General features: G+C 41.0%; 1 protein-coding gene across 7 annotated transcripts in view; it reads left to right on the top strand.

Moving 5' to 3' along the window:
* MCTP2 (multiple C2 and transmembrane domain containing 2) overlaps positions 1–25,560 on the top strand; it is a 127,623-nt gene that overhangs the window by 35,072 nt on the left and 66,991 nt on the right. For 6 of the 7 annotated variants that reach the window (XM_055716772.1, XM_055716767.1, XM_055716766.1 and 3 more), the window contains 6 exons: positions 5,095–5,237; positions 6,033–6,109; positions 7,255–7,366; positions 9,373–9,408; positions 17,896–18,060; positions 19,927–20,057. In XM_055716772.1, the coding sequence (XP_055572747.1) occupies positions 5,095–5,237; positions 6,033–6,109; positions 7,255–7,366; positions 9,373–9,408; positions 17,896–18,060; positions 19,927–20,057 (664 nt within the window). Of the gene's footprint in view, positions 1–5,094; positions 5,238–6,032; positions 6,110–7,254; positions 7,367–9,372; positions 9,409–17,895; positions 18,061–19,926; positions 20,058–25,560 lie in introns of those variants that run through there. The other variant, XM_027801620.2, reaches the window with a different exon arrangement.

The following is a 25,560-nucleotide window of genomic DNA, read 5'->3' as shown; positions in this document are numbered from 1 at the left end:
ACAAAACTTTCCAAAATTACCTGAATTTCCTGCCAGCAGAATACTTTTTTTGTTTTAGATTTTCCCTTTAAGCCTTGATCTTTGCTATTTCACTACAAGAATGTAGTGGTTTTCCACTTAAAAAGAAAAGTGTGTGTTCCATTTTAAAGTATCTTTTACTCCTTGTTGTAAATGACTCCAGTAATTCTATTTCTAGGAAGATTTTACAAAATTTATTCTTTACATGCATATAAAATAAATCCTTCATTTCCTTCTTCAGATTAAAATGTAGGGTTTTAACCAAAGCTTAAGATGGTCTAGGTTATATTTCATACTGTCCTTTGATTTTTTTTTCAGGTTTTTAAGGCAACTCGGTGGTATTTTTTATTTATTTATTTATGTAACGAAACTTGTTTCATATGCTACGTTTCCCGTAAGTTTACTCCTATAAAATAGTGTGTGGTTTGAAATTATATCGGGTCTTCTGGTGTTGGCGTTTTTGTTTTTTTTTTTTTTTCTAATTATGAAGTAAGTGTGTAGCAGTATTGAACACAGTCAGTGTGATCCATCCCCTGGTAGCTGCTAGAGGGCAGCAGGATCCATTTAAAAACACCATTAACAGTTTCTTGGGCTGCTCAACTCTCCTGCTGCTGTGTCCCAGCAACTTTCGCTCACTGAAGCTTGCTCTGATTTTGTTTTTAGTGTTAGTGGAAGAAAATAAAGTGAAATAGATACTATGTGAATGAATTCAAGGGAGCATCACTGCTGAGAAGAATGTTCTTTCTCTAATGGGAAAACAGGTCCAGCTGACGGAATGATTTTTTTTAGAGGTCATCCATTCTTTATACTCCTGCTGGGTTTGTTTTAGGCTGAGAGGTAGATAATCTTGTTTGTTGTATAAATTTTGGTGATATATTTCATTGTGTGAGAGCCTTTTTGTCATTGAATAACGTTTAAGTTAACCTCAAAGTATCACACCTTGCCTTTCCCGCTAGAGAAGTATTTTTCTCGGGCTAAATTCTCAACTGACTTCAGGAATAATCAGTCGTCTTGCGTTAACCCGCTGGCATTGCTACAACTGTTGTGACAGAGATGAACATGTTCAGATTTTGCATTGCAGAAAAGCCTGGCTGCATGTGCTTAAAAGTTGTTGACTTGGTTTCTTTCACTGGGAAATGGCTGCTAAAAAGCTTTTTTTATCATGGTCTGTCTTCTCCAGAAAATTATCAGGTTTTGTCATGTTTAAAGGAAAATTATACATATGAAAAACCAAACCAACCTAAACCTTTTCTAGACTGGTTCGTCTCTAAAATCCCTAGGTCCTTTTCTGGCTAGGTTATAGATTGTCTCTAGTAAGTAGCTTTTAATAGATCCAGACATCTTTCTGTTCTTGAATCCAGAAGGCGTCAAGCCTTGAATTCAAATGCAGTTAATCATTTGCAGCCTGTGCTGTTCATCCCGTCAGGCAAGGCTTGTCCACCTGCCTTATTTCTCATCCCCTTCTCCTTTTTAACCTATTTTGATCACCTAGATGCAATCTGGGGTGTCTCAAAGAAGCACAGAAGTGGACACAAAGACCCAGGGAGGTACAGGAGCTTCGTCAGCATCCCAGGAGCAGCTTGGGGGAAGCCTGGAAAGCCCCAAAAGGGACTTTTGTTTCTCTCCCAGCCATCCAGGTCCACCCCAGCAGACGCCAGTGAGCCCTGGTGCGCGCCAGCTCCCGCCACGGAGGTGAAGGTCCATCTGTTTGTCGGCACAGAGGTGTCAGCCCGTCATTTGTATGATCCGGGAGCCACGCTCCCGCGACGCCGACCCCTTTCCCCTGCCTGCCTAGTTGAGATGTTACCCCTCTGACAGCCAGACAGGCGAGCGCCGCCGAAACCCGCACCCCTCCACAATTATTTTCCCTAACAATTAACACCGGTACTAACTTGACACCTTTTCCTTGTTTGGCTTTTGTAAACCATCATCCCTTTTTCTATTAATTCCCAGCATTAATATTTTCTTTCGCGCAAGTGCTGCCGTTCACCCCTGAAACAGTTTGAACATTATGTAGCTGTCAAGATAGCGAGGGATTACCCAGTGTGCCTTGCCGGAGTAAGTGACACCACTGAGGCCCCGGTTTGAGATGTTTATTTTGAGAGTAAGCTGACAAGCATGAAGGCCTGATCCCAGAGTGGCAATCTTATTTAATTAAAGGCCTTTTTTTTTTTTTTTTTTTCATTATAGCTTTTTTCCATCACTACTTTTTCTATATTTTAAAATTATATATTTATATATATATTCCTTTCATATATATATATGTATGCTTATATATATAAAATATATGTAAATATAATGGATGACATTCTTAAAAAAATATGTATATATAAGAGAATGCTTGCTAAAGGCTGGCTCACATGAGCAGTGCTGGGCAGCCCTTCTCCCAATTTATTTTCCTTTCCTGTATAACAACCTGGAAAGCTTTCAGAGCAATAATGCAATTGGGATGCTTACTTAGCCATAGTCTTCTTGCTTCCATCCCTGGAGAAAGGGCTCGGAGTTTTAGACTTGCAGCTACTGAACTTGCTGGCTGTTTGCTTTCTCTGTCTCTTTCTCTTCAGGTTTTGCCCTTGTGTGCGTGGGTTTTCTGTGCCAAAAGCAGATGAATTGTGGCCACAGACCACCTGCCTCCATCACCCCCTTCATGCTCTCATGTCACCAGTTGCTTTCCTTGTCTCGGCCAGTTGCTATTCCATACACAGAATAGGTTGTGGACATTATTATTCCTATTATCGTTATTTTAAATAATGCACCTTGCTCCTGGTTATTCTGTAAATAAAAGCTAGTTAACTTTTTTCTTTTTCTTTTTCTCTTTTTCTTTTTCTCTTTTTCTTTTTCTCTTTTTCTTTTTCTCTTTTTCTTTTTCTCTTTTTCTTTTTCTCTTTTTCTTTTTCTCTTTTTCTTTTTCTCTTTTTCTTTTTCTCTTTTTCTTTTTCTCTTTTTCTTTTTCTCTTTTTCTTTTTCTCTTTTTCTTTTTCTCTTTTTCTTTTTCTCTTTTTCTTTTTCTCTTTTTCTTTTTCTCTTTTTCTTTTTCTCTTTTTCTTTTTCTCTTTTTCTTTTTCTCTTTTTCTTTTTCTCTTTTTCTTTTTCTCTTTTTAAAGGAGCTGCAAGTAACCAACACAGGAGAGCTCAATGCTGGTATTTTTTGAACCTCTGCATCCTCTGAGGGCTACTGCCCACCTTGTAGGGCTACGATTTATCTCTGTGTTGCCACTCATTGTGGAAAGTGTGCTGGTTTTATGCTGTACACTTTATATAGGAGTATAATTGTAGTTCTGAGAAGTATTCTAGGGAAAGGTCTATTCCCAACCCGTTGAAAACAGTGAGAAGCTGCCCTCTGACTTCCCTGGCTTTGGATCAGGCCCTTATTATTCTCCCTTAGAGAAGAAGGAAAAGAAGCTTCTTTTTAAGTTTGGAGCATTTTTTCACAGAGGGGGGTTGATTTCAACAATTACTACTTAGGAAAAGGATCAGCTGCTGATACTATTTGAAAACCAACTGATATTTTCCTTCTGTGAATGAAAGACCCTTCATATGCAAAATTGGCCAGGGCTCTACCACCCTTCCCTTTTGAAATTAAAACCATAATAACTTTCTCTAATTCTTAAAAATAAGTCTGTATGTCCCAGGAGCACAGTTCTTTACAGTACTACCTAATTCCAAATAAATGCTAACACATAACTTTTTCATGAATCTAAGTCTGTCTTCATACAACACTAACCAGAGCTTTGGATGTTTAAGTATGGGGGTTTTTTTTTCACATTCTCACTGTTCCATCAAACTACTGGCAAGACAGAGTATTGGTCCTTACACTGGGTTATCCTGAGCTGCTGTGTGTTTGTCGGCCAGTATCCCAATGGGAACCAGGGGAGGACAGGTTCAGATTATTTCTGCATGTGAAGTCTGGCGGAGGAGTCAATCTTTTCTTGCCGGCAGCCCACAGTGCAGGCTGGGGGGCAGCCAGGACCATTGTGTGCTGTTCTTCTAATGAAATTGAACTGTTAGGAGAGTTTAATTCCAGATATAAGGTATAATACAGACAATATTGAATATGACAGATGAATGGCACCTGGGATCAGTTAATTGTATATGCTGCTACACCTCAGTTTTATTCTTCCCCTGATTTTTTTTCTTTTTTTTTCTTTTTCTTTTTTTTTTTTTTTTGGCAAAGTCTGTATGCGTTACTAAATGAACTATCTAATTAAATCCTTCATGTACCTTATTCGCCCTTTGGTATGGTGCCCTACGTGGTGGTTGGTGTTAGTGCAGATGCCGCTGGTTTAATAACAATGATAAAAAGTTGATTCCCTCTTCTGTTTTCCTTTGACAGCTGCAAGTCTTTCTATTGCTGCTGAGTGGCACGAGCCTCATGCTCTGTCCATGGACATCTGTTCCATAAAAATATGGGACATTATTGCCATGGCAAATTATACCACTTGGATTAAAAAATGTGTTACCTGAATATTGTTTGTTGCCTTTATGGAGTCTATTCTGTGTGTGGTTTTTATCCTGAGCTGGTGAATAATGTCAGTATTTTTTCACTGAAACTTGAAATTTGGTGCTAAGTAAATTGGCAAGTGACTCCAGTGATGAAATCCTGACGGGTATTTTAGCTATTGTTACTGGTTTCCTTGGAGCTCCTATCCAAGTTACGATGCTTTTGAGTTTTGGTCTTTTGATATATCCATAGTCACAGGATTGCATTTTCTTTCTTCCACTGTCTGTGTTGTGAGTTGGCCTGTAAACAGTTGTTCATCCCTGCTGCTGTTTCCTTTTTTCCCACATTAAAACGGTAACTAAGTTACTAAAGAATAATTAATGTTCTTTAAAAATAACACAGCAGAGATTGAGTGAATGATGAAGAATTTTTGTTGCTGCTTTCAAACAACTTTGTGCTTCTGTTCTATAGAGTTCCTGTATGAGCTATCAGTTTTTCTACAGGTAATCAAGTATATGCATGTATATATAAAATTACTCATTGCCATTTATTATTGTTATGTATTGTTTTATGTAACTATAATATTGTGGGTTTACGTGGGGATATGCTAATCTATTCTTTATTAATTACCACAGGTACAAGTGACCCATATGTGAAGTTTAAACTGAATGGGAAAACTCTATACAAAAGTAAGGTAGTCTACAAGAACCTCAACCCAGTTTGGGATGAAACTGTAGTGCTGCCTGTACAGACCCTCAATCAGAAACTCTGGATCAAGGTAGGTTTTGGGTTTAGATTTTTGAAAGATGGATCTATATTTTTTTAGGCAATCATTTTCAACTTTAGAAATGTATTGATTTTTATTCGCTGTAGCAGTGTAACTTAAAACACAATCCGGTTTTAAGAGTTTCAGCAATTTCAAATTAAAATGCACATATGTCTTTTCCAGACTTTACTCACATGTTTTGCTTTCCGTCTGCAAAAACCCAAGTTGAAATAAAACTCCTTGACTGGGTATGTTTAAAGCTATGGAGCTAAATTCTCCCCGCTCTTACCGTGCTTGTGCAAGCTCGGTGAAACCAATAGCGGTTTCATAAGCACGTTTTAAGAGTGTAATTTGGCTGGGTTGAACAGAATTATTACCTGGGATGCAGCTGTGACAAGTAGCAAAGCCTTTTCTCATTATGAGTAACGTTACAGTTACCAGAACCGCAAGCTACCAGTTGCGAGCACTAATTGCTAAAACATCTGTAACCAGAAGTACCTGATTTTTGTGCAGCATTTCATTATGCTGTTGCACAGGGCATAAAGGAACAGGCACAATCCATAGCAGCACACATGTCTCTGTTTACATAATATTAAGGAGATACTTCCAAAATGCTGTTTAAATATTTAGTTAAAAATACAAATTAAAGCAGAGAGATGGAAAATTATCCCTGAATTTTATCTAAGCTTTGATCTTTCAAATACAAAATTGCACTGAAAGGGCTTAAAATATCTGTTCTTTTACCGGCTGGGATAAAGCTGGCTTATGATGTGAACATTAGAAATATTTATTTTTTTTTGCTACCAGGTGTACGATCGAGATTTAACCTCTTCAGACTTCATGGGTTCGGCTTTCGTAGCACTCGCTGAACTTGAACTCAATAGGTAATATGTTTATTTAATTAAAGGTTAATAGTGCAGCTTAATTGAGAAACAGGAAAATAATGAAACGCTTGTGCTCTAGCGTGGAATTTGTCTATTCATGAAAAGTTATTTTGATAGAAGATAGAAATGGCTTGAGATTAGTCCTGTACATGCACATGTTTATCCGGCGTTATGTACTGGATTCAGATCCAACCTGGGTGGAGCAGTTCAGCAGAAGGCACCCTCTCCTTTTTGTGTCTAGGAATAAGAATAAGAGTTTCTATATGCGGCATTGTTTAGGGAGTGCTACGTGAGAATAATTTACGGAGGTGGAAGAAGAAAGCGGGGAGAAGGTTGAGACCCCCCCCCCCCTTAGCCCCACGTAGCGCGGGGTGCCTTTTTCTGTGCGTAATTGGGCTGAGGGGCGGATTGCCTGGCTGCTGCAAGCACCCCGCTCCAGCCTCCCCCCGCAGCCATGCGTCCCTGTGGCAGCTGCATCTGGCCCTGATTTAGTGCGGAGGCAAGCCCTGCGCCTTTTGTCTGCTGCTGCTTCATCTCAATGTGGAGCTGGAAGCCAGGAATTCGAGTTTTAGTTCTCTTTTATACTCTCTTGCTGGCTGTGTGACTCTTTCTAAAAAAAAAAAAAAAAAAAAGAGTTCTCCCTGTGGTGGTACGTTATAGCTCCCATGGCTGCTGTATCTGTATTTCTAGAAACGTTAATGAATTTATCCATGAGATAGAGCCACCAGATAAATGCCAGCATTCCTGTTTTCAGAGAGTAAACTGAGTCACAGAGAGAGATTACACACAGGCAGAGATAAGGCAGAATAAATATCTCCAGTGTCAAATCCCAGAAAATGTTAGAAAATTCACTTGGATAAATTTCCCTGTCACTCTTCTTCCCTGTGAAGTGGAGGTAGTACTAACTTAATTCGGTGGGTGGTGAGTTACAAGTATTAAGCAATGCTATATAAACACTATGCTGTGTTATTAAAAGGGGGGTGTTTTTTGTTAGAAGGAACCCTCCCGGTTTCCCATTTTAACATTTAAACTCAATATTGGGAATTTCAGACAAGAAGCTGAAATTTGCACAGCTCAGAGTGACCTTTAATAATCAACTCGAGTTTACTGGAGTCAATAAATGCTTGTCTGTTTTTTGCTTGTAGAACTACTGAACAGGTTTTAAAACTGGAGGATCCCAACAGTTTAGAAGATGATATGGGAGTGATTGTATTAAACTTGAGTCTAGCAGTGAAGCAAGGAGACTTCAAGAGAAATGTAAGTGCCTTAGGAAATCAAATTTATAGCTGGAATGCTGGGGTGGGGGGAAGAGCTGGCATAATCTGATTTACTGGGAAATGCCACCTTTATTTTCATCCTCTGAGACTCAATATTGAAATAGAGTTAGATCATAACTTTAAAAAAAGCCCCATATTTTTAAAGGGGTAAAAGTTGCATAGACATCTGTAGCTGGATGCTTCTGTCTTGGAGCTGTGATGCGCGCTGTGGCAGCGCTCTCCGTGTGCCAGGCATGTGGTATCTGCCACCGCACTGCGCAGGCTGCTGAACTGAATGCATGAACCGTGCTGTGATGGCTATTCCAGAGCATACTGCTTTCTGATTTCCACCGAGGAAAATTATTTTTTTATTTTTATTTTTCTTTCTTTTTTTCTTTTTCTTTTTTTTTTCATGACAATGAAAAAATGTATCCATGTGAAATCTAAAAGCAGAGGTTTGATGTTAAGACTTAAACTGTGCCAATCCTGCAGAGGAGCACACTGGCTGAGAGGAAGACACGGCTTGTAAAAACCCTGATTTTGCCACTGACAGTTTCTTGATAGAGTTCAACTGAACTTGGCTCCTGAGGCTGAAATATGGTGCATTCAGTGATGCTAGCAACCCAGGAGAACCTGGGAAGAGGCTGGGAACACCACAACTGAAGCTGTTAGTTTTCAAATTTCAGGTCCTGCACGTGTTTTGGTTTTTTTTTTTTTGCTTTGTTTTTCGTCTTTTAAGATTCCTACTAGTGTTTTGCACAGTGTGTGGAGTATACCTGTGTTGGTGAACTCATCCTGCTTCTGGCCAGCAAGGGATGGGGAAAAGCAGGCAGTTACTTGGACTGACTTGAAAACCAGAGCTATTTTTAAATATGTGTGATACCTATGTAAAGAGAAAATATCCCTATATTCTTCTATATAGTCTAGTATGAAATTTGCTGTTTACAGCACATTATTGAATTACAGGTATAGAATTCCAGTCTGAATGGGATTATTTATAGAAACATAAATGTTTCAAGGGGTTGGAACACAAAATAAGAAAAAGCTAATGTGGAGCGTCTGCTGTTCCGTTATTTATTTTGCAAATAGTTGCCTTTTTGAGAATTGTGAAATCTCACTATTAAAATAATTGTAGAGTTATTTCTACCTCCATATGTGATTATTTAAAAGCTTAATGACAACATTCAAAACACTGTTGGCTGTATTTATATAGCTATATTGTGAGATGGCTTCGATGTGGGATGTTGAATTCCCCCTCTAACTTGTACAAGAGTGTGTTGTTGGCGCACATGTCACTGGGTTGCAGGAAGGGATGAAGAAAAGACATAAAGTTACTTTAGCAAAAAAGCAGTTCAGCCAAAAGAACCTCAGGAATTCTTCTGGGATTTTAAGGAAGGCATGTGCTAAAGTGGACCTAGCCAGTGAGACAGAAAATACATTGGTTTAAAGTAGCAGCTTTTGGTACTCTTGGGTGCTTGGTTAACATTCAGAGTGCAGATGATAGAAGAGCTGGTGCACACTGTAATTTTTTTTAAAGACGATGTTTTAAGCCCTCATATTTCAAATGCAGATTGCTCAGCCATTTCCAGTAGAATCAGAATAGTGAAATGGCTCTGTCCACGTTAGCACTTAACAGCAAGATGATTTTTTTTTTTCTCCTTTTTAAATTAGCTTACTGTAGAACCAGATGGCACCAGAAGTATAAGCCATGTTTCTTACTAATGACTCTGGGTCCCTCCACTTTTTATTCTTTATTACTTTTTTTAATTTTCTCTATTTTTTGGTGCAATGCAGGTATTTTGAGTTTGTTGATTGTTATGTTCCCTGAGGGAGGGGAGGTAGATGAATGCAGTCGTAGATCCAGCCCCATACTTGGTAATAAGCTTTTCTAACACATTTGACATGCTGCTGTTTGAATTATTTTACTAAACGCTTTCTCCATTGTACTCCTCCTCTGTTTCCTCTCTCTGGGTTCTCTTTGATACAATGGTGGGGACTCATGAATAGAGATGGTCAAGTCGGAAGAAGCGAACTTCATCCAAGGTAATCCATACTTTTTTCTCTTAAAAAGAAAAAAGCCCCCTCCCAAAATCTATGCCCTCCTCTGAAACGGAAAGGGTAAACATAGGAAAACCCTGAAGTATAGATGCAACCTGCCTGAATGTAGTGGCTGTGGTACCCTTCGCTTTTTTGGTTGTTTTTTTTTTTTCAATGTGATGAGGAATTGCTGCTTTTTTCTTGTTGTAGGTGGAATGGTGGGGTCTAGTGGCAAACGAGAGTAAGACCCCTTTTAGCAAAGAGTAGTGGAAAGAGAAAGAACCCTGTCTGTACTAAAGAAATGGGTATAAATTCAACCAAAAATAGGCGCTGTAGACAATTTGAGTTGTTTAAGGATACCCCAAAGGTGACTGGTAGTTGGTCCTGGAGCTGAACGTGGGTCTGTTGGATCCCAGGGCTACTCGTTTGGGTTGCCTCTTGCCATGGGAGGAATTTTGTGAGGCTGTTATTTTTTGTGGGCAAAATTATCCTGTGGGGTTTGAAATTCCTTTTTTTCTTGGGATAGAGACCGAGCAGGGAGTTTTCATTACCAGCCATGTCACAGGATTTCCAAGACTTGTGTGTTGGTACATATCTGTGTAACATGCTTCCCTTGGTCTTCTGTGGTATCTCTGAAGGCTTCCGTTACTTTTATATTCCTGTACTGTCCCATTTTTGCATTAGATTTTAACTTGTTCGGGAAGCAGACTGTGGCTTTTTATTTGTTCTGCAAAGCTTTAATTTGCTATTGAATAAATAACAATGATATAGGAACTGCAGGCCCCAGTACCCAGCTTGAGAGCTATACAGTCTAACTTTCTGAAAAGCTGTATTTGGCTCTTACGAGAACACATATGCATCTTGATATTTTCCCTATGTAACTATTGGTTTGTACCTAAATAAATTGAATAATTAACATCCTCTTGTTTCATTCATTACAACTGTGGTGTGCTATGCAGAGGAGCCAACCCTCTCAGGTATTGTGCCAGCAAGTGTATTTTTGTCAATACAAGAACTGCAAAGTACAGCCCTCGGAGCTGGACGGCAGCTTGGCGGTTCCAGGGGTATCGCAGCCCTTTGCTCGATGCAGAGAGCCGCCAGGCATCCCTGAATGCCGTATGACAGAAAGTGATGGAATAATTGAAGAGCTCAGCACTTTAGTTTTTAACTAAAGCTGGGGAAATTACCGTGCCCTCACTCAGTGTAGCTCGATCCCCCTTTTTCTCACGCGTGCACACACAGCTGTCTCTTGATGCTGGTTGGCTTTGGGTCCTGGGAAAAGGAGCCAAGTTTTTAAACTCTGGTCCGTTTTGTCCAGAATAGCCAAACTTCTGTCTTGGTTGCTGTCACTGGATTTTTTTTTTTTCCCTGGTTGTACACTATATCTCATTGCATTGTGAATAATTTATTTACATACAGGTTTTTGGACCTTCAGCTGTAAGCCATACTGTCAGGTCGTTGAGTTCTCAGGACTCTGACTAGAGCCTTAGCATCTTTTAAAATAAAATCAGGAGATGCTGAAGCCTGGTACTGATTTAGGAGACGTGAAAGTATTGTTTAAAAGAGAAGGGGGGGGAAAAAAAAAAAAGCTGCAACCCTGTGCTCTATTCTGTTCCAGTCACTAGAGGGTAGGAGAGCTTCAGTTCTTCCTAGGGAAGACACAGTTCATGCTCCAGTGTGATCTCTAAAGCTCTGTGACCATCCAAAGGCAGTAAAAAGTATTTCCCAGCATGCGCTGGAAAAATCTGACAAAGCAGTATTTCCTAGTTTATTGATTCTGCTACTGCACTAAAACACTAGTACTGTACATCAATAACCATCTTTAGTTAGGAAACTCTGGTCTGTGGAAGCAGTACTAGCAGTTTGTGGCAGAACATAAAGGCTAGAAAGAAAAATTGTGTGCATGGGGAATATAGGTGTCTAGGGAAGGCACAAGAGGTTACGGAAGAATAGCCAGAGAGTATGATGGGGTAGAAAACAATGTTGCTGGACGAGATAAAGATACAGGCATAAGGGGGGGCAGGGGAAGTGGGGAGAGCTTGGTCTTGGCTACAGAGCTGGCTCTGGTTGGCTGTTGCAGGGTAAAAAGGCCGTATACCTGCCATCTGAGCAGCTGAACCGAGACAAGTCTAAATTTCATCTCTGTAGATTTAGACGAATAAAAGTTTTCTATTTCAACGAGTTTTCCTGTTTTGGTTTTTGTTTTTTTGGTTTTTTTTTTTTTTTGTGCTGAACTGTAGCTGACCTCTATTGTAATATTTAGGTTTTCTTCTGCAAATACAGGGAAAATAACTTATTTTAAGGATGGACAAAATGAGTATAACTTTCACAGCTTTTTTTAATCTGTATTGCCTGTATGAAAGAAATCTGATTATTCTCCAGTTTGACCACTTTATGTTATCTTCATGCAGATTTGGCACATCGGTGTCCTAAATGAGTCTTTTCTCATGTTAATCACTGGATTCTTTCTGGCTTCCCAGATTCACCCCAGATGGTCAGTACCCCTGTTTGGTGGTATTAATACCTGATGCAACTCCACGTCAGACTGGTGAAGGGGTTCACGTGGGCTGTTGTGGATACTGTACACTCTTCATGTGTGTTCTCTGGGCTCCCTTGTTTTTTGAAGGAAAAGCCACATTTCAGACAACAACAAAACCAGCAGCAGTCCAAGATCTCCAGTCTAGCTATGGTTGCCTCACGGTCATTAGAGATAGTATGCAGGAAGGATTTCAGCAACTGAATATTGTCTTTTAAATCATTTCAGTGCAAGAGCTGTTGAACTGGATGATTTAGGTATCTGTTGATTACACAGTATATATTTCTCACTGCTGCTAGAAGGGAATCATTGCACATTTGGGCGGACTCCCAAGACATGGGCAGCACATCCAGATCCCTCATTTTTCATGGGAGCTGAGAACACCATTGTCCTCTGTGGGAGCTGTCTTGAAAGACCACAGCTTTCTTCTTTTTCTCATGGAGGGTGGCATCGCAAAGGGAAGAGGGTACTATTAGGCAGTATTAATATATGCACTCATAGCTGTGTGTTGGCAAGCTCTCCTCTCTTTTCTGTTTTTCCTCCTGGGGCGCAGAGGGAGTTGGTAGCTATCTCTGCCGGTGCCCCACATGCTGATGCTCAGTAGCCTTGTTTGTCCCAGGTGGCTTGAGTCTCACCCTGAGTGCCCTGCACGCTATTTCCAGCATTTGTACAGCTGAATAATCTTTAAGCATTGAACATCTATGAACCAAATAAGCAGGTTTGCTTGGGGTGGATTGACCCGCAGCAGTTCAGTCCTGAAACAAAAGCGACGCAATTGCCACCTTGATAGCCTAAGCTGATTGAATAAATTGGCTGAAAGGCTGACCGGACCGAAGTGCTCCTCAGCATCTCATCGCGGGGGAAAATCCCTCACTCTTCTTTTTTTTTTCCTTCTGCGTGGGCTGTTAGATTTCATTTTTGCCTGCCTCATTGTATTTGGCTTTATCCCACAATACCCCGTGGGCAGCGACGCTCTCCAAGCATTTCACAGAGCGGAGGGACTCAGTTGCCACAGGGTCACGCATCGTGGTGGCAATCTCGTGTCGGTTCACTTGCCTTTCTCGCTGCCCTCTCCTCTTTCCCAAGGGGAGGCTGCCTCTGCAAAATAGTTTCCCTGCCTAATGAGGAGAGGTCCAAAGAGTCTTCCTATTTGTGTGTTGTTGTTTTCTCAAATGGCAAATTACGTGGCCCAGTTTCGATGTTGACCTCTTCACAGGGATTGCAGCAGGCTTTCTGTTGTCCTGTCTCATCCTTTTAAATGAAAGATGTGAGAGATGGGCTCACTTCACACTTGGCCACCTCGCTGTGTCATTTAAATGTACAATTTTTCTGCATCTCTTTATTGCTTCAAAAACAAGTTTGAACTTGGGGCATGGTTGTGTGTGTCAGGAAAAGAGACAGATTTGAAAGCAGTCCTGATGCACCAGAGGGGATTTGCTGGGTGCCTATAGAGGGAAATTATATACAAATGGTGTTATCAGGGAGACTCAAGCTCCTAAAGGATCTTGTGAAGCTGGGTCAATGAGCCAGCTCTTTCCTCTCCAAAGCTCTGCAATTCTTTCTCATTGCCTGTATTTGGCTCTGTGAAGGCAGAATATGGCCCACCTGCTGGTTCTTGTCCAGCTTTCTTCTTTAAACCAGAACCAGAAAGTAATGAAAAAATTGAAGATCAGTGTGAGAAACTTCTATGTACATTTTAAAACCAGGAACTAGACTCTGAAAATGGTACTGTGAGCACTGAATTTGATTTTTTTTCTGTTCAGAGTTGTGGGATGTCTTCTGGGCAAATATTCTTTCAAAGCAGTAGGGAGAACCACCATCTTCTGTTCCTGACGTGGCAGGGTCCTGCTCTTTGACCAGGCCATACTTTTGCTTCAGAGAAGATTACTCATTACTTATCTGATGTTGCACAGTGCCTAAATCTGCTGTAAACATGGGCTTTTAAGACTTTAAAAACATCTAGTTTGTTTTAAAAAGTAGAGCATTCTGGATATTGTTGCGCTTATTGTTTTCTTTCTGGCTGGCTTGTTTGGGGGATGCTTTTTGTTCAAGTTGTTACCCATTTTATGGCAGGGAACTGCTCATAAAGGTGACCTTTGTGGTATCGCCTGTTATTTGCACTCAGAGCCCAGCCAAAATCAGAGCTCTGTCTGCAGACAACCCCTTCAATTCCAGTCTCAAGGCTATCTCTATTTCAGAAGTGATGAGGGGGCAGGAAGGAATAAGCAAACTTGTCCTGTGTCTTGTGCTTGGGGCATGTGCCAACTTCCCTCACAAAGCGTGCGTTTCCTCCTTTCCAGCCCTACAGCCTGATCCTGGCTTCAGCCAGCTTTTCTGTACCTCTGCAAAGCACCTTTCCTTTGGGCTGGGATGTAGCCAGAGTGTGAGCTGGCTGACTGCGGAGTTTACAGGAAAATATAGCAGGAGAGGCTTGAAGGACCTGGCACCCAGTCTGGGAGCACAGCTGGAGGGAGCTGGGGGTCAGCAGCCGGAGGAGTGAAGTACCCAAGTGCGGAGGCGTCCATAGCCTGGGAGGTAGCAGGGAAAGGGAAGAGCTGAATAGATGAAAACACTTTAAAATTGTCACTGATTAAGCAGTTATGTCCTCCTTTTCTGGCCAGTACATACAGAGACTTCGACTTTTCCGGTCTCATTGTGAAGGCTTGTTAGTGTAGTGGTGGCTGGAGGGGAGGGAAGGGGTTTGGAGTGGTTTTTTCAGTGCTTGTTTTGCCCCTGAGTAACTTCGTGGGACTAATGGTTGCACTTCTCTGTGCTTCGCTCTGTAGTAGTTTTGCCAACTCAGAGGGAGGCTGTGAAGTTTAATCAATTAACTCTGTGTAAATCAGCTTGAAACGAGTAGGTGGAGAGTATCAGAGAGGAGGTGAGACTTTTAAAATAAATAATGCAATAATCATTTTCTTGTCACCTGGGAGGCATTTTCCATAGCACAGACTTCCCCAGGCAGCACTAAAGTTGACTCATTGATGGTCCAGGTCTGTGGGTCTCCCACACATCTGGGTTACCCCAGACGTGCTTCCTTCCAGAAACTGAGAGTGGAATCTGAGACACTGCCTGTTTGGCTGGGATTTCCATCAGGGTGGTCAGAGGAACAGCCTGCCAAATACCCGGGGAGGCTGGAGAGGTGGCCACAGAGCATGCACAGAGCGGTTCTTCGGTGTGTCTGTACGTGAGATGAGGCACAGGAGACCTGCCAGACCTGCTGAGCACACGTTGTTGGAATGACCTGGGCTGGTCCAGGAAACCCAAAGCATTCCTAACGTGATGGGTTGTCTTGCAGGGGCACAAGGCGAGCAGGCTTCCCGAGCTCCATGCTGCTCCATTTGGAGAGAGGCTTGTGGCACTGGTGAGGCTGGCTTGGCAGGGGTTGGACACAGACTGCGGTCACCGAGCTGGTGTTGAGGTGCTGCAGATCAGCCCTATGCCCTAAACCAGTTGCAAACATCCTGGCTTCTCTATCCAGCGTGATGCTAGATCTCATGCAGACGGTAGCCAGGTCCTCTTAGCTGGAGACCAACGCACCCCTCTTCTGAGATGAGCACAGAGCGCTTTTGCAGCCGTGCAGCCATCCGGGAACGAGGCACGAGGCCATTCACAAGGGGCCACCTGTTCTGGGAGGTCAGAGGTGAATTGCAACGTGCTCTAGTAATACCGAGCTGCAGGCGCTGATTTTTCTGGGGACTGCGTGGAATCTGGGCTGTTTTGGTACTTCCCAACAGTCCTTTGAACTGTCAAGTCAGTGGTGACAAAGGGTGGGGTTGTGTGTGCTGCAGAACTTGGGCAGGAGGCCCCCCAATGCTGAGTGACTCCCTAAAATACTGGCCTGCTTAAAGAATGAAAAGAATCCAAATTGATTCGGAAAGTGTTAACAACTGTCTGTCGTGTTCAGCCTGGAAGCTGTGAAGAGAACTGGATGCTTTGTTTTTTAAAAGAAATTGTAATGTGGATAATAAACTTTGTTTTTTTCTTTTTTTCCTTCTTCTGGTGAACTAACTTCAAATACCTCTTCCTCCTCTGAGGAAGGAGCTGGGGGAAGGGAAAATCCTTGGTCCTAAAAGCAGCAAGTACATCACATCAAACATGACTATGTTAAATACTAAAATGTTCAAAGTACAACCGAGATAGATAAAGGCTTTGATGGGAAGTGGATATTTCCCAGGGACATTACAAGCAATAATCCAGATGTTATGGTGTAATGCAACGAGTGTCCACGGATAGATGGGGAGCTCAAGCCAAGCAGCGCCTGCTGTAGGCCTTAGCCCTCCACTCCCATGCTGTTACGCCATATGGAAGCAATCTCCAGGCCCCCTTAATAGCCAGCTTTGGATTCCATTTTCACAGGGCTCATAGAGCTAAGTGGAGCTGTTTTATGGACAAGTTAGATAGAAGCCTTTCCAAGATAAACATCCAATTCGAAATTAGGACATACCAAGCTGCAAAATTATTTTAGGGCATATTTCATGGAAGCACTGCCATTTTTCTAAGGCGATTGCCAGACTGTAGAATGCCCTTTGATCCCTTGTGGACATTACTCCCTTTTTTATAAAAAGGATTTTGAAATAGTTGCAGTGTTTAGGGAGGAATATATCTGCTGGGACTTTGAAGTATGTCCATGGGAACAGTCATGCTTTAGCTTTTTGGCCTAAAAGATGAACTTTAAAAAAAAAAAAAAAAAAAAAAAAGACTACATTGCAGCTGGATTTATGAATCAAAATCTTGTTTTCTTTTTAAAGGTAGGAATTTTTAACCACTTTGCCAGGAAAGCCAAACGGGGTGTTTAAATAGAAATGTATTAATATGCTGGTGGGATTCAAAGAGTTGGGGTATTTTAACCAGTAAAAAGCGGGTAAAAAAAATTGTGAGTTCACCACCCGTGATTTAAGAATTTTGTTGCTGGGTAATTGATCCATAAAAAGTAATCTTCAGACATCAGGTGCTTTTGCAATCGTTTTATTTAGCAACAACATGTCTTACTTGCTTTTAAAGCTAACACGTTCTGTTTTAAAGTGACTTGTGAAATCTTCTTCTCCATCTTGCTCCCACCTGTATATGACATGATTGAAGCTCCGAAGTGTGGCAAGTTAAAAGTTGCTTCACAGGAATAAAATATGGCAGGATTTTTACTGTGAGAAGAAAAGCATAGCCTTGAGTTTTAATGTTTCCAGCTCACTCCCCCCAAATAAAGGCCTATTTAATCATCCTCTGTCCAATAAAATATTGCCAGTTAGCAAACTGTTAGCGCAGCCATGCTATGTAGGATGCAGCTGCAAAGGTAACAAATGTGGCTACCAGGTAACCATAACTCCAGATAAAGAGCCCAGTGGTGTCAGTGGTTTTTTTCAGCAGGCATCAGTATTTTTGATTCGTGAGCTTGGTTGCTGGAAGCAGGAGCTGCAAAGGCAGCAGGCAAAGAGCTAACGTGGACGACAGGCGGTTGAGTGATTGAGGAGGTGGAAGATGCGTGTTCAGCCTTTCACCTGGCCATAGCTTTTGTGATTGTGGGCTGTCTCCCTGGAGAGGACAGACCTGCGTTTTGATGGATGTAGCTGGAGACGTTTAAGAGTTTACTTTAGTTTCTCCCCTTTTCCACCTCTCCTCCCCATCGCTCTCCTGTGTCTTTCCCTGAGCCGAGGTAACAAGTTGCTCTCAATGCTAAAGGTCTGGTTATCAAAGCGCAGCCAGGTTATCTGAAGTCAACTTCTCTGGTGGTTTAAGCAAAACCTGATGATTTTTGCTGTCATGCTGAGCACCATCCCTTCACAGGACCAGCCGTAGAACGTACAGGCAGAGCATCCATAGCATCCTACTGCCCTCCATTCTCTGCTGACTCCTAGGGGATCGTGGTACCTCTGTCACTGCTGGTGCTTTCATATCACAGTCAGTTTGAGCATAACAGTGTGGGTCTGAGTGTATGTTTCATGTCGCTGACTTCTTTTCAGTCCAGTTTCATGCGGAGCATGCGACTCTCTGACTCCTTGCGCAAGAACCAGTTGTGGAACGGGCTGGTCACCATCACTCTTTTGGAGGGGAAGAACATCCCTGGAGGAGGCTTGGCAGAGATTTTTATTCTCCTGAAACTGGGAGATCAAAGATACAAGAGCAAGGTAAGTATTTAGCATTTTCTTAAGTTTACTGAAGCCGATACGGTACTTTGTGTTTCTTTTACCGGTATTGCTACCTCAGATGGAACGATTCTCAAATCTCTTGAATAAGTGAGATCAAAACCAGGAGACCAGATCAGGGACATTAACATTTGACTAATGTATGTTTTACATGCCAATATAGAAATAGTATGTTAGCAATAATGTGTGTATCTGGTTTTGTACATTTAAATACTCATCATATTGATGGATGTTTGAAATCAGTATGAAATGAAATAAAGCTATGTACATCACACATATGTTTTGCTCTCTGCCAGTAAAGATTTTAGGTTTGCAATGTTAGGTATGCTGGAAAAGCAGACTTAAAGTGGTTCCCAGTGCAGAGGACTTACTTTTTATTTATTTTTTTAAAGCACCTTTCTTGAAAAATGTTATGTATAGCAGAACCTGCCCCCCTCCTCCCCAAATGTACATAATGTTCTATGGTTTTGATTTGAATTTTTATTCCTCTAAGGCTGTGTTTATTTGTATCCAGTACCATTTCATGGGAATCTAAGAAAGGAGTGGGGTTCACAAAGACATACATTTCATCTCTATAAAGTTGAACAAAGAGAGAGGCTGCAACTAAAATAATATTCTGTTGATAAAGTAAGAGCTCTGCATGTCATGAACTGGAAGTACAGAGAGAGGAGGAGGATGAGAAGACAAATCCCCTCCTGTACAAAATGTACAGGGCAAGTTTACAGAACATAACGTTCAGATGTAGGCACATCTGAAATCTGCACTCTGCCCCCAACATCGGACCTCAAACCAAGGTCATGATATAAAGTTTTTGTTTAGAAAAACAGCTTTGAAAAATAACAAATGGGTTAGTTATTTTAGAATAAACATACGTTATTCCAGTTAAGATCCCTTTTTATGTTTCTCTTTAATGGTCCGTAGCCTGTGTCATGAATCTACACGACTGCACTGTTTGCAGTCACAGAAAATTAAGAAGTTCAAAAAGGGGAGGCAAGTGCCATGTAGCTTGCAGCGAGTTAATTGCTTAGTATTTCTGTCTGGGGTCCAGCAGAAGTTGGGGACCACTGCTTTTGCACCCTAGTAAGACTTCAAGTTGGCAATGCTTCACATTCCCTCCTGGAGTTTATTCATTTTATGAAGTACAGTCTCTCGTGGTCCAGAAGAGCAGACAAGGTAGGAGAAATTTCAGTCATGGCTGAGCTAATCTTATCTCCTGTTCTCTCAGTGGCCATGCTGATATTGATGGTGGGTAGTGTAGTGTGACATGAATTGTAAGTGATTTAAGTCCCAATCCTCTGAATCAATCCTCAGGTTACTCTGAATACTCAGAGTAACCTGAACACATGAACAATCTCACTGAACTCAGAGGGACAATTTACAGGCATCAGATAAACTGGATGTTAATAATTTCAGGGCTGCTCCTTCTTTGCCTATATCTTAACACAGAAGGTTAAAAAGTACTAGTTTGGGTTCCTTAATTCCTTCAGACCTGTTTTCAGGTGATTGTCCTCAAAGGGTTTATTCTTGATTTCTTCCAGTGTGTGATGTTGAATGATGACCACAGTCCACTGAAACGGAGCTGGTGCATCCACCTTGCATTTCAGAATTTCTCCAGCCATTCATTCATGTCATGCTTCTGTATTTATCATTATTGTGAGGCAGGAAAGAGAGGTTTTCAGGAAGATGAGGCTGTGCATGATGGGCTGGGGAGCTTTGGTTGGAACGACCTTAGTACTTGGTGCCCTGACATCTGTCTGGCCTTGTTCTTGTAGAAAAATTGAAATGTGCTTTACTGTGGAAATAAGTACTATTTAAGAAAAGTAAATATTATAACTGCATGTTTTCTAGACACTGTGTAAGAGTGCAAATCCTCAGTGGAGGGAACAGTTTGATTTTCACTACTTCTCTGACAGGAAGGATATGTTGGACATTGAGGTCTGGAGAAAGGATAACAAAAAGCATGAGGAGCTTTTAGGAACGTAAGTTGTGGTTGTTTTTTTTTTTTTTTTGGGGGGGGGGAGGGTAAGTACAAAAGATAATGTGATTTTTATTATTATTTTTTTAATGGATCAATTTATTTTCATTACCAGCCATCACACTATATGTTTCTTTCCTCATTCTGCTCGTGTCCAGATGGCTTTGTAAGGGTATGTTTATTAAAACCTATTAATGGGTAATCAGTTAATCACAACTTGAACACAGAGGCACCCAAGCTGACCCTACACTTGCTGACTGTAAAATCCAAACTACTGCGGGAGCTCAGTGCAGCCGTTTTTGGGAGGACGGTGGCAGGGAGGAGGCAGTATCTGCCTGTGTTTGCTTGGTGATATTGCTCCAGATCCCCTTGTGCTCTGCAGGGCCCATTTGCACCTTCAGGCTGGTGCCAGCTCCGGGTGGTCTGCTCCTTGAGAGTGGCACTGGTGTCCCTGCTTTCTGTTTGCACTTTGGTGTGGTCTTGTAGCCTCATTTACATATGGGTCCTGTTACCTGGGTTTGCTTTATTTGGGTAATCTCTTCCCAGCTGCCACAGAGGACTGATCTCTGTGGGTTTGGTCCCCCACTCTATTGCACAAGCTTGTGTTGTTTAAAACATCATTTTCAGGGGCAGCCTCAGTGGTGATTTACCCATCTCCTGACTGATACCAGATTTTGTCCCACTGTGTTATTCCATTATAGCTTCAAATTCTCAGGTAATGATTTCATGCCACGTTAGCAGATGAGACTTTTTGTGGGATAGCAATCAACCTTTTATTTTATTTTTTTAATAGGAACAAAATATGGTTCCTACTCCTGTGTTGTGCTCTTTCTCTTCCACACTGACTCCTTATTTTGTACAGTGTTAGTACAGTCTTGGTTTCCTAGTAGTAACTGCGTCTTGTTCCTTCTTTTGGCTTGCAGCATTGCCATCTAGACCCATCTGCACAGTTGGCTACATGGCAGCAGCACCAAGAACCATTTAATTTACGGGAGCCCCTCTTGGGTCTGCCTGTGCTTACCTGCTTGCAGGACCAGTGCCACAACCTCTGAATTCTTAGGGACAGGGAACCTGTCCGCAGTTGTTTGCTGTTCTTACCTGGCGAGGGTTTCACAACTTGCTAAGTAACAGTAACTCGTAAGAACATTCTCTCACTTAAAGCATTCAAATAGTTTGAAGCTATTCACAGAAAAGAACAATGCCCTTTGGCTCAGCAAATGCTTGTGGTTTTGCAGAGCAGGAAATGCTTTCTGGCTGAATGCTGTTGCTCATCACATGGAGAAGTGGCTGAAGATGAATCTGTTCCTTCCATTCTCACAGTTACTTTTATTACTTCTGATATCTGTTTAGAGTTAAGAAACGTAGCAGTGTTTGTGGCTTGCCTCTGGTCAGTCTCCTTAATGCTGGAACAATTCTTCCTTAGTTTTTTCCCTCCTCTTTTTTTTTTTTTTTTTTTTCCCTGCTGGTTTCTGGCAGGTGGAGTTCAGTGTGGCAAAAAATTATCGGCAAAACACTTATTCTATTATTGAAGATTTCAGCACTGGGAAAACCTGTGTGTGTTAGATTTTCCTTGGTTATTTTTGCTGTCTGTGTGGAGAAAAAAATATTGCTGGTATTGCCTTAAGCACAGCAAACTCACTGTAGCATCAAAACAGGAAAAAATTATACTAGATTTTTAAAAGCAATTGCAAGAACAGGTAAACACCAAATGCATAATAACAAGTCTTGTTTTTACAGAGTATAAACTTTTGACACCCAATAAATAGTATATTATGAAGGGTTCAAATGCAGTCTAATCTGGAAAAGGATTCTGTAGGAGAAACAAGCATTATAAGGTACTGTTTATTGGCTTCATGACTTCCAAGTGGAGTTTTGAGATTTCTGGATTTCACAATATCATTGTAAGAAAGATTCTTTAGTAAAATGTTTGTGGGTTACATTCGGTCATTGCATATAGCAGCACACCCCAACTGCCCTGAAATAATTTGCATAGCTTTCAAGGAAAAATGCAAAAATGGCTGGATTTGAATTAATAATTCTGTGGTTAATTTGTGGAGGGAGTTAGGATTCATTACGCTCCCCTCAAAGTTGTGTAGGTTGGACTGTGTTGGTTATACCTTTAAATATATGTATATTTTTAATATTTAGAGGAAGTTGAGGAGATGCACAAGGTGGAGTCATGTCTGGTAAACAAGAATGCTGAACTTCTTTGTAATAAAGACTTGTGTTAATTCCTTTAGACCCAGGGTTTCATGTAGGATGGATGCCTTAAGCCCCTAGAACATGGCTCTTCGCCCAGGCATAATTTGGTTTCAGGGTAAAATATTGTTGTTGAAATAGGACATGAAGTGCCTGTGGAGACTGTGGAACGTGTAGGATAAGAAATGCTTTAGACCTCCGGTACTAAACACTAACACCTGGGGTATTTATCTGCTTCCGAATTAGTGAGGAAATGTTCGGTGCAATTTCATTTCATCCTTCTTTATCAACACCTGGGGTATTTATCTGCTTCCGAAATAGAGAGGAAACGTTCGGTGCAATTTCATTTCACCCTTTTTATCCAAAACAAACCCTCACTGTCAGTGCACATCGCAAGCTAAGTTATTACATTTAGCCTACCTGTGTTCTCCTTAGTTTTTCAGCTGGGTCCAATTTCTCTTGCTCGCTTAAAATACTGCAGCTTCGAGTGGATCAGCTGCCAGGGCCTGACCCGGAGGGGTGGCTGTGTTTTGGTGCCAGATGAAATGATCCCTCTATTTAGCCGTCACGGAACTGTTAGTAACTTTTATTGAGTGGTTTTTGTGTCCTTTGGAATAAGAGGCATTCTATGAGCAGGAGACCATCTTAATGTATATTAATAAACAAAGGTGTTAACGTGTGCAGAATTTGTCCGGGCAGAGTTACATTGCTTATGCCAGGTTGTGTGCGTTTCTGCATTAAGGGATATGTTCTTAAAAAGAGATGCTGCAGAATGTTGGTGGTTTTTTTTCTTCACGTATTTACCTCAAGACAGAGTTTTTACAAAAAATGCTAGACTTAAGAGCGTGATCCAAGAGATTGGAGTGCATCCAGTATCTTTCTGATTAATGCCTCTGGGAAACAGTGTCTTTTGCAACAAGAAACAATCCTTATTTTAAAGTCCGTGCTGTTGCGATGGAGCAGTAAAATCTACTATGGCTGTGTCCAAACCTTTAATTTAAATTTCACCAAGATACAGGAAGAATCAGACAACCAAAATTTATCTGTAGAGTAAGTCTGAATAAGACCTTATTAATTGTCTCCCTTACACCTGTGGCATTTGAAATTCCTTTTCAAATATTAATCATAGATGCATCTTACTCTGTATACTGTGATAATGATTCTGACCTCGAAGGGCTTTCCAGAATTCTGCAGGGGGAAAAAATGGCAATGTTGTGTGCAGACTTTTTAATATATATTTAATTTATTTATATTTAAGGATACTTACCGTAATCTGATGAACTATGGATTGGGTAGTAAAATACAACCCCATGACTACTGCTAAGATGCTAAGCTCAGCACCTTTTACTGAAATTTTAACATTTGATTCCCTGATAAAGTTAAACAAATAATTTAACCCAGATTTTCTCTGTAGTGTTCTCAAATAATACTTCTCTGCAAAATGGCAGCTGACGATGAGGGCTGTAAGTCAAAAGAACAGTTTTAAATGAAAACTAAAGCAGTGGTGTAATCCTCTATAGGACTAAAGGTTAATATAGAGGTGTAGACCTCGATATTGATCAGGAGGAGGAAGCAAAACATTTAATTAATTGTGGTTTTAAAAAAGTGATACATTTGTGTGCACAGTGCACTCACAGAACTGTATCCCCTATAGGTCATACATATAGTCAGGTGTGTGAAAGCTTGTACCTGAATTTAATATGTAATGTAGCAAAAGATGACAACAAGCAGAGCTATCCTGAAGTATGATTACTTTGCTGAGGATTTAATTTGGGAGATCGTTTGCATCACCTGAAATACAAATAATCAGAGAGTTTTGCCCTTTGCATTCAGATGAGGCAACTTTTGAGCAAGAAGTGGATTGCCTCCATTAGTTTTATATTGTGCCCATCATGATAGTCTCTTACCACTTTCCTGTGAAATAATTATCTGTAATAAGGTCTTGCAGATAGAAAGCAGAGAAAGAAGGAAAGGGAGAGTTTCTGTTTCAGGAGGCTGGGAGAAGTAGTTTGGAAATCATTAGACTCGTTTTAATAGTGTAGAAGCATTTGTGTGGAAACTGCTGAATTTATATAGTAAATTGAATGTCTAATTGTTTTACCAAGCTGCATTCTTTGCAGTCTGATCAATTATGTTGTATAACCTAAATGAAACAGATTGTCTTTTTTTTTTTTTTTTCTTAAGCCTTTTGCCATTTGCAAGTGTAAATGTGGATTTTCTTTTCACTTCCTCAAAAGAAAATACAGGGGCATACCATCACCTTGAGTGAACACAGATGTTTTAAGGAAGTTAGTTTGCACGGAAATCGGACAAGATTTGAGGAAGAAAAGCTTATACTCCACCTCCTGCTGTTTTCCCGTCCACATGTGCATCACTGCTATCCCCACGCCCTTATACTCAATCTTCTTTTTTTTTTTTTTCCCCTGACCTTTGGCTAATCAGATTCTTCTAAAAAGAGAAACAATTCCAATTTGCCCAAACAAGCTAGAATTATATTTAACTTTGCCTTTGAGAGATTTCTGAGGTTACCTATTTGTGGGAGATGCACCGTTGTCTGAATGAGTTGTCTGTTGTCTCTTACCCCATGAAAAGTTCTTAACATAAAAAAACGCCAATGCAAGTTTTCCCGGTTGTGGACTTGTGAGTGGGTGGTGTATGAAATGCTGATGTGGGAGATGTGGCCTCTGTTGCCAGCTGAACCACAGACCAGCTGGGTGACCCTGCGTTTTCCCCTCTCCTTCCTTCAGTTTCTTCATCTGTAAAAAAAAATTAAAAATAAACCCCAAGGTAACGGTACGTTCCACCTTTTGCACTGATACCTAAAGTATCAGTAAAAACTGCTGCAGTCTGGGAAGTTGCTGTGTTAATGCAGCCAAGGTGATGTTGGCCTCCAGTGTGGAAGTGATAAGGTCTTTTTCTCAAATACTTGCCTTTTTTGTTGTTTTGTTTCCCCTTCTGCTGTAACTCCTCCTGTCATATCTATCTGAAGAGTCTAGGCGTAGTGATGAGCTTTAAATGCAACCTCTCACACTTGGAAACTGTGTTGAGAGGCAGCCTACGCGCCGAACAGTGTTGGTACTCTGCCTGGTTTATTTTCTTTCTCTTTAAAAGCACTTGAAAGCAGTTAATAAGAGTAAACTTGCAACCTGTTGTATGTTCAGTGCAGTGAGTAGCAAAGAGGACACTTAAGGCAAAGTCATCCCCATGGATTCTGGTCAGAAGAAGCTTACACAAAGAGCTGTGTTTTAATACACGGAGCTACTGGATGACTTACAAACTCATCAGAGCAATGACTTTTACTTCATAAC

This window comes from Falco cherrug, chromosome 7 (genome assembly GCF_023634085.1).
Source record: "Falco cherrug isolate bFalChe1 chromosome 7, bFalChe1.pri, whole genome shotgun sequence".
NCBI classification, from domain to species: Eukaryota; Metazoa; Chordata; class Aves; order Falconiformes; family Falconidae; genus Falco; species Falco cherrug.
Note: the sequence above shows the minus strand (reverse complement) of the source record. Positions and strands in the feature narration are given on the sequence as shown.